General features: G+C 48.3%; 1 protein-coding gene across 1 annotated transcript; it reads right to left on the reverse strand.

Annotated features, from left to right (window-relative positions):
- Positions 1–5,375: 5,375 nt before the first annotated feature.
- On the reverse strand, positions 5,376–7,027 carry LOC143961649 (E3 ubiquitin-protein ligase TRIM39-like). Its single transcript, XM_077470971.1, has one exon. The coding sequence runs from the start codon at positions 7,025–7,027 to the stop codon at positions 5,453–5,455; it is 1,575 nt and encodes a 524-aa protein (XP_077327097.1). The 3' UTR covers positions 5,376–5,452.
- Positions 7,028–10,031: the final 3,004 nt, after the last annotated feature.

The following is a 10,031-nucleotide window of genomic DNA, read 5'->3' on the forward strand; positions in this document are numbered from 1 at the left end:
GTACATGTGGTGATGCATTGCATATAGTGAATTATGTGTGTAAATCTTGTGTGGGCATGTGTATGTGTGTTTTATCATATATGTATACATGGGCACATACTGTATGTCTATACATGTTTTCTTGGTGTTCTATGATTTATGTCTTGTGCTCTGTAGATTATTACTCTCTTCTAAAACTCCTGAGGAAGCGGTTACCCCGCGAAACATGTTGGCTGGAAGGCTGGACTAACATCTATTCTAGGTTCCTTACATTTATAGGGGACTATATGAAGACATCCAGTCTTTGAAGGGATTTAGTTCCCTTGACTTCTTTTTTATATTATTACATTTTGTCGCTGTTGTGTGATGTATTTATTAATGATTTTGTATAACTTTTGTAATAAACATAATGATTTTACACTATATTTAGTGTTGTGAGTTCAATGGTACCATGAAAGTCCTCAGTGCCTCAAAACATTTCTATTTCTAACCTTCAACGTATCCCAGAAGTGACCCCCAGACTCTGGTGAGTAGAAAAATGGCCAATTACAGCTATTCATTCAAAAAGTGAACCCCCCAATCCTCCAGCCCCCGCTTCTATCACCATTCCTATTTTCTATTGCCTGCAGTTAGTGTCCTCTCCCCTCTGCAGATCTGACATCTCTTCTGATCCTCCATGGGCTTTCATCACCCCGTTTCCTCTGATCCCCTCCCCATTTCCACTGATCCCCCTCCCCCATGTGCTTCAAGGGACATGTATATGTACAGCTGCAGGGTGAGGAATGTCTCCTCCACTTATGATTGGCTGTCTGTGGTGCACCAACACACATGAGAATCCTTCACACTAGCAGTCGGGGGGTGGTATAACCCCCTGGTTGAGCCCAAAACTGCTCCCCCTTTAGCTGCAGAGTCAGCAGTCAGGGGTGAACACATGTTGTGGCCTCAAAGCAAAGCAGGTACCCCTTACCATCCCCCACCAAACATGACCCATTCATAGATTTCATTGGATCTGCTTCCCATCACATGATTCTGATTGCAGCTTCCAGGTCGGTCGTGCCCAGAGGAACCCTTCCCCCGGACTCTACAGTAGATAGGGACACTCTGCCACCACCCCATATCCATGTGTAATGCACACAGTTGCAGGGTGGTGGCGTTGCTTTAAGGGGTTAAAATGGGTGGTGAGGAGGTGAGATATTGTCAAACACCTCTGAAAAGTGATCTGAGTATGGACCACTTTTCGAAGGAGTGTCAGTCCCTGCCCCTAGTGTGAATGAGCCCTAAAGCTGCCCATACATGGATGGAAATTCAGCCGGTTCAGCGGGGATCGGCTCGATGTCGATCGGTGTGCGGCCGTCCCTGCTCAGCAGAAGTCAATCATTAGAACGATTTCTATAATAAGGGGCGTGTTGTAAAAATGTTCTCAATCACAACTGGCTGCCGCCATTGGTCAGTGTAAGTCGCCTATTTACAGTTCTGTGTTCCTTCAATTCTCACTGGTTTACAAAAAAAACACAAAAATTTACAAATTTGTTATTTATTAGCTCAATACAGGTCCATGTTCTAGAATTAGAAGGAATTTTGTAAGTTATGTTGTATTTGTATCCGCTAATAATGATTTTCCTGTATTTCCAGCAAAAATATTCTTTTGATAAACATTTGCGAAATTATCATGTGACTTAAATCTAAAAATCTAATAAAGCAAAAACCTAAAAATCAGTATAAGTGATATAATATAAAATCATTAGTTATAAAAATGATCCCATAGAATTCTATTGGTGATCCATTCTATGGGGACACATTATATTAGGATCCATTATAAAAGTGATATAATATATGAAATAATAATGTAGATACACTTATCAATCACACATGATGACAGCGATATATGATGGAAAAGAATGACATAATCTTCAAACTTATATTCTTATTTCTACTACATATTGTAATCTTATATTATAGATAGATAGATAGATAGATCTGGTCTTAAAGGGCCAGTACACCTCCATCGGTGCCTCCCATAAGTCATGTTACACTCTGCACTCTGTCTCAGGTTCAGCACTCTATACAATGTCCCATCTCTCTATACATAATGATCATGTACTGGGAGGAGCCATAGGAAATAATGCTCCGCCCCTTCTGTAAGTAATGCAGCAGCCGTACACCCCCTATAGAGTCTCCATGTACATCCACACTCAGAGCCGGAGAAGTGTACACTGTTATATTGCAGTCTATAGAGAACAGTAAGTACATCTCTCCAGGTAAGTACTGCACCCCCAGATCAGTGCACCCATCACCTCTTACCACTGAACATAGTCATACTGACTGAGGAACCTTTGGTCAGCCCAGAGGCGGGATAACAAGACTCCACCCACTTTGTCCTTTCAGGGTAAAGTGGGAGGTTCTCTTGAAAACCCTCCAAGCCCCCCCTATATATTCTCCTTTGCTGTTCCCCAATATGTTGTTGGTCCATCAAAGCCCTTGATAGGTTCCCAATTTCCCGGATATGAGGGATCATGTGATCTTCTCCCAGCATACAATGTTCAAGGCTAAGAAGCCAATCACCAGGCTTGAATACTGTCACATGAGGAGGGTGAAAGGTGACATCATCAATCCTGTGTAAGCTCTGACATATTCCAACATGGAACCTATACGGTGGAGGGGATGGAGCAGCAGAGGAGATCAATATTGGGGAATATAAAGGGGTTGGGATGGGCCCTGAGTGGACAAATGTCAGAGTCTCTTTAAGACCATTTGGGGTCCCAAAATAATGTGATATATTTGGGTCTCCAAAAAAATAAGTAAAGCCTCATATAGGATCCCTAGGTATTGAGACACACTTGGGGCCCCAGACAGACTCCTTTAACCCCCAAGTCAAAAAATCAAAGTGTCCGCCCCCATGAGCTGTGAACTATAGCAGTATAGATTGCAGGTTCTGCCATTTTTGTGCCCCCGTCCCACTGAAGTACCCAAGTTGGCCCCCTCGTCTGCAACTCTTTGGCTCGGCCCTGCCACCAGACCCTTGGAAATGTTTGGGGGCCACAGGCAAAGTTATATTTTTTAGGCTTCCAGAGAATGGGACATATTTGGGCCCCCAGGGACTGGGGAAAATTTGGGGAACCCTAGAGAATGTCACATACTTGTGCTCCCAAGCCATATGATATATTTGGGGCCCCTAGGCAATGTGATATTTGTGTGGCCTCCAGACAATGTCATATACAGTATTTGGGCCCCCGGCTTCCCTCGTAGGCTTTCAGAAAGATAAAGTAACAGATGAACCCCGTATTCTCCTTTTTCCCATAATACATCTCTTCTTATTCAGCACAGTAGTGCAGAATGTGAGACCCGGAGCAACCAATCAGATGGTGTGACTGTTAGCAGCACTGTGATGTATATTGGTGTTCAGCATGTTCAGGGCCACAGAGGGGGTAGAACCGGCCCGTCTGTATGGGGTCTGGGCAGCTTTATGGTGCAGCCAGTTCAAAAAGCTGCTGATCACAGCCAAGAGCCCCCACCATCTCCCCCACAGTGCAGATGACTTCTCCTTCTCTCCTTCCCACCAGCTGCTGCAGGGGGAGCCACAGGGGGATCGGTTTCAGAGATTGGAGATTGGGGACAGGAGAGGGGTGATCAGAGCAGTGGGGGGCCATTCCACACAGCTCTAATCCCATGGTGGCCCTCTTCTCCCCACAGCTCTGCCAGCTTCTCCTCCTCAACCTGGCACTGGCTGTAAGCTGCTGTGGGCACACAGGGGGACCAGTAAATATGTCATATTTATCAGCCCCTTCTTTTTCTCAGTGAACACAGTGAGTGATTGATAATGATCACTTCTGTGTTTATTCAAAACTGAAGCATGATAAACTGTGCTTACTATGCTTCAGTTGGTGAATGAACAGTAAGCCTCTGTACAGAACACTTCCTGTTCATTCATTTCCTGCAGCTTCAGCTCCAGAGAAAGAAGTGGGAATTTCTGTCCTCAATCTCTTCTTCTGCCTAAAGAGTGTATCATCAGAGGTCTGTATGGACCCCTGATATTCCACAAAAGCCCCCCACACACAGGGCTGTTAAAAAATTTAAATAATAAAACAGAAATAAACTGTAAAAAAAAAAACATAATTAAGGGTTCCTTCCCACAGGTAGTCTGGTCAAATTCATGTAGCTGAAGCCATGTTCAGAGCCATACACCTGACCCCACACACCCATCCAGGCTGGGGGGTCCCTGTCAGGTAATGTACGGGGCCCCATGATCTCTAACAGCAGCCCTGAGTGTGTTCTCCGGTCTCACCCTCTCTGTCTTCCCGTATATTCTACATATTACCAGCCTGATGTGTGCCGTGTCTCTGTAAGGTATTGTCCTCTCTGGTGGGGAAGATGAGGGTGAGACCGGAGAACATGCTGCACAGCAATATACATCTCAGTGCTGATAACAGTGATACCAACACTATTATATTACTGATACATTCCATTAAAGTCTATGTCAAGCTAAGAACTTTTCTTTATAGTTTTGGATGGAGTGAGGGAGGATTAGAACCCCTGTTGTGTTTTTACTGCTATCTGGGGATTCCCCTCACTTCCTGTCCTGCTGACAACATTGTACCGGGCAGGAAGTGAGAGGAAACCAGCAAAGGGGACCCAGACATACATTTTTAGTAGAAGAGGGGAAGGCCTAGAGCCCCAGTCAGATTTTATTATAATTGTGGAGAGCTCCCCTCACTTCCTGCTTGGTAAAATCTCGTCACCGGGACAGGAAGTGAGGGGAAAACTCTTTAATGGAGACCTGGATAGCAGTAAAAACCAGACAGGGGTTCTAACTCTCCCCCACTCCATCCAAAACCAAGAAAAGAAAACATTATGGGTGGACATACACTTTAATGATACATCACATTTTATTGTCTTAGCAGTAAATCTCTAGATCCTTTCTTCATATATTTCCTCTGAGATTGTTACATTTCTTTTCATCTCTATTTAGTATAGATTATATGGAATAGGAGGAGGAAAGAGAGGTGACCCCATCCTATCCAATCACAGCGACCGCACTGCACCCCGCACAGAGAGACTGCATGTGGGGGAGGGGCAGAGAGTAGGGGGAGGGGCCAGAGGAGGAGATTGGTGATGTCACACACTGTGATAACTTTCTGTTTAATGATTACAATGAAAGTAATTGTCATGAGATAGATAGATAGATAGATAGATAGATAGATAGATAGATAGATAGATAGATAGATAGATAGATAGATAGATAGATAGGCCACACCCCTCTTTACTGACAAATAGGAACATGTCATTCACTGTTACTCCAGTAACTGGAGAGATCTCCTACCCAATCACAGGGAGTGACAGAGGGAGAAATCACAAATAGAAGAAAAAACTGCAGGGTCCCACCCATTGCTTTATCCTATTGGCTGAAAATTCTACCAATCCCACTACCCATCCTTGTGACATCATTAGTCTCTGGGTGGAGTTCTGACTATTACTATTATTCCCTATTCCCCCCACAGATATTTATACAACCTCTCCATACACGTATCCCAGCATGGAGGGGCTCAGTGAAGGTTGTGGTGAAGGTGTGGAGATGTCGGATCGGGTCACACAGATCATAAAAGGAGATCCGTCCGACCTCATAATCCAGATCTATCCTGACTCTGTTACTGGAGATATTGGGGGGTAAGAGGATCCCTTTCCTGTCATGTATCCCCCCATACTGATCACCATCCCTCCACAAACCCCAGGACTTCTTATTATATCCAATCGCTGACTGCCTTCCTCCTCTCCTGTCTATACTGGGGTAACACATCCCGACTATCCATATATCTGATCCCCCGACATCCACTTCCCAGTAATGTCTCCCTGAGGAGAAACTCCGACTGCTCAACACCTGATAACAATTCTGAAATCCCTCTGGTGTTTCTGGATGATTCTGTTTTCTATCTGACCAGGATACAGTTTTCCTGTCATCTGATATATGGAGATTATTATGAGCTGTATTTACATCCAGTAATATGTCTGCAGCTCCCTGTATATAGGCGGATACATCTACCCCTCTTATTATATCAGATAATGTGTGTAATGTGTGTGATATCCCATCCACATCCAGACCCCCTCCATCATGGAGGAGCTCCTCATGTCTCTCTCTGTCCTCATTATCTCCATCCTCAGTATCACACAAGTCACCTGTGTCTGATTCCTGTAAGACAGTCAGTGGATCCGTCACGTTACACAGCTCCTCAATGTGACGCAACTTCCTGGACAGCTCCTCCTTCTTTATTTCCAGATCCCGGATGGAGATGGAGATCCGCTCTGCCCTCCCGGAGATTTCCCTCAGGACTCTCTTCTCCAGGTCTTCCAGACGTCTCCTGAGATCTCTAAACAGGACAGTGACTCTCTCGGTGTCACCAGCTGCTTCTTCTTCTACTTTCCTCCTATGTTCCTGCAGACTCTGGACTCTTTCCTCCGTCTCCTCTCTCTTTGTCAGAAGTTTCTGCCGAACATTCCTCAGTGTCTCCTTCTTCTCAGAAGCCACATCCAGCATCTCCACCTGGTGTCCTTGATGTTCTCCAGCCAAACTACAAGACACACAGATACAGGTCTCATCCTCAGTGCAGTAATACTCCAGGATCTTCTTATGGACGGAGCATTTCCTGCTCTCCATGGACAAGGTGGGGTCACATAAGACGTGTTCTGGAGACTTTTTGTGGACTCTCAGGTGTTTATCACACAGAGAAACCTCACAGAGCAGACAGGATCTAACAGCAGGTACAGGAGAGTCCACACAGTGAGTACAGAAGACCCCGGACTCCTCCTGATGTGGCTGAGCAGACAGGAAATTCCCCACTATGTTACGTAGTGTTATGTTCCTTTGCAGTGCAGGACGATGCTGAAACTTCTCTCGGCATTCAGGACAGGAATATCTTCCTGACCCCTCCTGTGTATCCAGCGCACGATCAATACAGACCCGGCAGAAGTTGTGTCCACATCTCAGGTTTACAGGATCTGTATAAATGTTCAGACAGACGGAACATACCAACTCAGCTCTCAGGTTAGCAGACGCCATCGCTGACAGCAGACGAGAGAAATGACAGTGAAAATCTCTGACACCGGAGAAGAATGCAGTTGGGAGGGTCACTTCCTCCTACACAGGGCGAGGCTGATCCAGATCAGTATTATTAGTGGTGTTTCCCCCAAAAAATAAAAATATTTACTGTGCAGTAACCAACCAAAATAAATTGGATAAAAAATTTTTTTTTTAACTTACCCTTTTTTCCCTGTTGCTATGCGGTCCCACGAAATCTGCCTCTTCCAGTGCCTGGGCTAAAGACGTCACTTCCCTCGACACCTCCGCTCGCTACTGCTCCTGGGAGATTTGTGTCACCATTTCCCAGAAGGCGGTGGGCACTGCTGAGGGCAAAAATTTTATCTCTGTTGCCATCCCAACGGGACAGAACTTCCGACACTGCCACCCGTTGTGTTGGTAACCTGAGCTGTTGATGGCGCTCGGATATAAGCTTACTGCGCATGCACAAGATCGGCGATACCAGCGCATGCTGGTCTATCAGCGGCACAGTATCCCGGAAGAGGATGCCTGTGGGCTTCATATGCCCACAGGCAAGATGAGAACCGTCAGGCCGCGTACACATGCGGGGACTGTTCGCTCAACTTTGTCCGCTGAACAGTGTTTCAGCGGACAGTCCGCTCGTGTGTGGGCTTTCAGCGGACAGTTTGAGCGGACAGTTTGAGCGGACAGTTTGACGAACAAAGTTTTTCGGAAATCCCGAAAAACTGTCCGCTGAAACTTGGACTGTTCCCGCCCGGAGAAAAGTCCGCTCATTTCGAGCGCGTCTCCAGGTAGGCGGGGCCCGCGAAGGAGACGTCGCGGGCTCCGCCGCCTGGAATGAACTTAAAGGGCAACCCAACGCCGAAAAAAATCGGCGTGGGGGTCCCCCAAAGTCCACAACACACCCTTGTCCGAGCACGCTACCCGGCCGGCCAGGAAAGGGGGGCGAGCGAGCGCGCCCCCCCTCCTGAGCCGTACCAGGCCGCGTGCCCTCAACATGGGGGTGCCTTGGGGAAGGGGGGGCCGCGCGGCCCCCCCACCCCAAAGCACCTTGTCCCCATGTTGATGAGGACAAGGGCCTCTTCCCGACAACCCTGGCCGTTGGTTGTCGGGGTCTGCGGGCGGGGGGCTTATAGGAATCCAGGAGCCCCCTTTAATAAGGGGGCCCCCGGATACCGGCCCCCCACCCTATGTGAATGAGTATGGGGTACAATGTACCCCTACCCATTCACCTGTAAAATAAAAGTACCCAAAAAAAACACAACACACTAGATAAAATATTTTATTGCACAGCTCCGGGGGGTCTTCCGTCTTCGGGGGTCTTCTCGCCGGACTCCTCCGCTATCTTCTTGTAGCTCTTTTGCTAGCGGAGGAGTCCGGCTTTCTTCCTCCCCGCCGCCGGCCTCTTCTCCCGACTTCGGGGGTCTTGTCCCCCTCTTCGGTTCTTCTGCCGGGCCACCGCGCCTTCTTATAGCTCTTTTGCAGGCGGTGGCCCGGTCTTCTGTCGCCGCTGTCGCCGCCGCCTTCCGTTCTTCTTCTTCTTCGTCTTCTTCTTCTTCTTCTTCTTCTCCAGGAGATGTTGACACGACGCTCTCTCCGGCCGGAATGCCAGAGCCGCGCTGCGCGGCCACTTATATAGTGACAATGGGGCGGTGTCACATGGTATATGTCACATGGGTTGGTCACATGGTGACCCCGCCCCCTTACGATGTCATAGTCCCCATGTGACATCAACCCATGTGACCAACCCATGTGACATATACCATGTGACACCGCCCCATTGTCACTATATAAGTGGCCACGCAGCGCGGCTCTGGCATTCCGGCCGGAGAGAGCGACGTGTCAACATCTCCTGGAGAAGAAGAAGAAGAAGAAGAAGAAGAAGAAGAAGAACGGAAGGCGGCGGCGACAGCGGCGACAGAAGACCGGGCCACCGCCTGCAAAAGAGCTATAAGAAGGCGCGGTGGCCCGGCAGAAGAACCGAAGAGGGGGACAAGACCCCCGAAGTCGGGAGAAGAGGCCGGCGGCGGGGAGGAAGAAAGCCTGACTCCTCCGCTAGCAAAAGAGCTACAAGAAGATAGCGGAGGAGTCAGGCGAGAAGACCCCCGAAGACGGAAGACCCCCGGAGCTGTGCAATAAAATATTTTATCTAGTGTGTTGTGTTTTTTTTGGGTACTTTTATTTTACAGGTGAATGGGTAGGGGTACATTGTACCCCATACTCATTCACATAGGGTGGGGGGCCAGTATCCGGGGGCCCCCTTATTAAAGGGGGCTCCTGGATTCCTATAAGCCCCCCGCCCGCAGACCCCGACAACCAACGGCCAGGGTTGTCGGGAAGAGGCCCTTGTCCTCATCAACATGGGGACAAGGTGCTTTGGGGTGGGGGGGCCGCGCGGCCCCCCTTCCCCAAGGCACCCCCCATGTTGAGGGCACGCGGCCTGGTACGGCTCAGGAGGGGGGGCGCGCTCGCTCGCCCCCCTTTCCTGGCCGGCCGGGTAGCGTGCTCGGACAAGGTTCTGTTGTGGACTTTGGGGGAACCCCCACGCCGATTTTTTTCGGCGTTAGGGTTCCCCTTTAAGTTCATTCCAGGCGGCGGAGCCCGCGACGTCTCCGTCGCGGGCCCCGCCTACCTTGACACGCACTCGAAATGAGCAGACTGTTTCCTCGTGTGTGGGCGAGTCCGTTCATTTCAAAAGTTGCGCGGACTTAGTACGACGAACTTAGTTTGCCGTATTTGTCCGCTCAAAAAGTGCCGTGTGTGGGCGTGTTCGTTCATTCAAAAGTTTGAGCGGACTGTTTGACGAACTTAGTTTCGGCAGACAGTCCCCGCGTGTGTACGCGGCCTCAGTGTAAACATTTTAAAGTTTATTTTATCGGCAAAAACTGAGATCTTAATGAAAGAAAAACGGAGCAAGTGAGTTATATTGTAATCACCTCTTCTTTGTCACCCCCCCAAAAAAAGCGTTTAAGACAGTGGAACCCCGCTTTAACCACTTTTTGGG

Source organism: Lithobates pipiens, unplaced genomic scaffold (genome assembly GCF_037356315.1).
Source record: "Lithobates pipiens isolate NorthernLeopardFrog02 unplaced genomic scaffold, aLitPip1_a1.2 Scaffold_8, whole genome shotgun sequence".
NCBI lineage: Eukaryota > Metazoa > Chordata > Amphibia > Anura > Ranidae > Lithobates > Lithobates pipiens.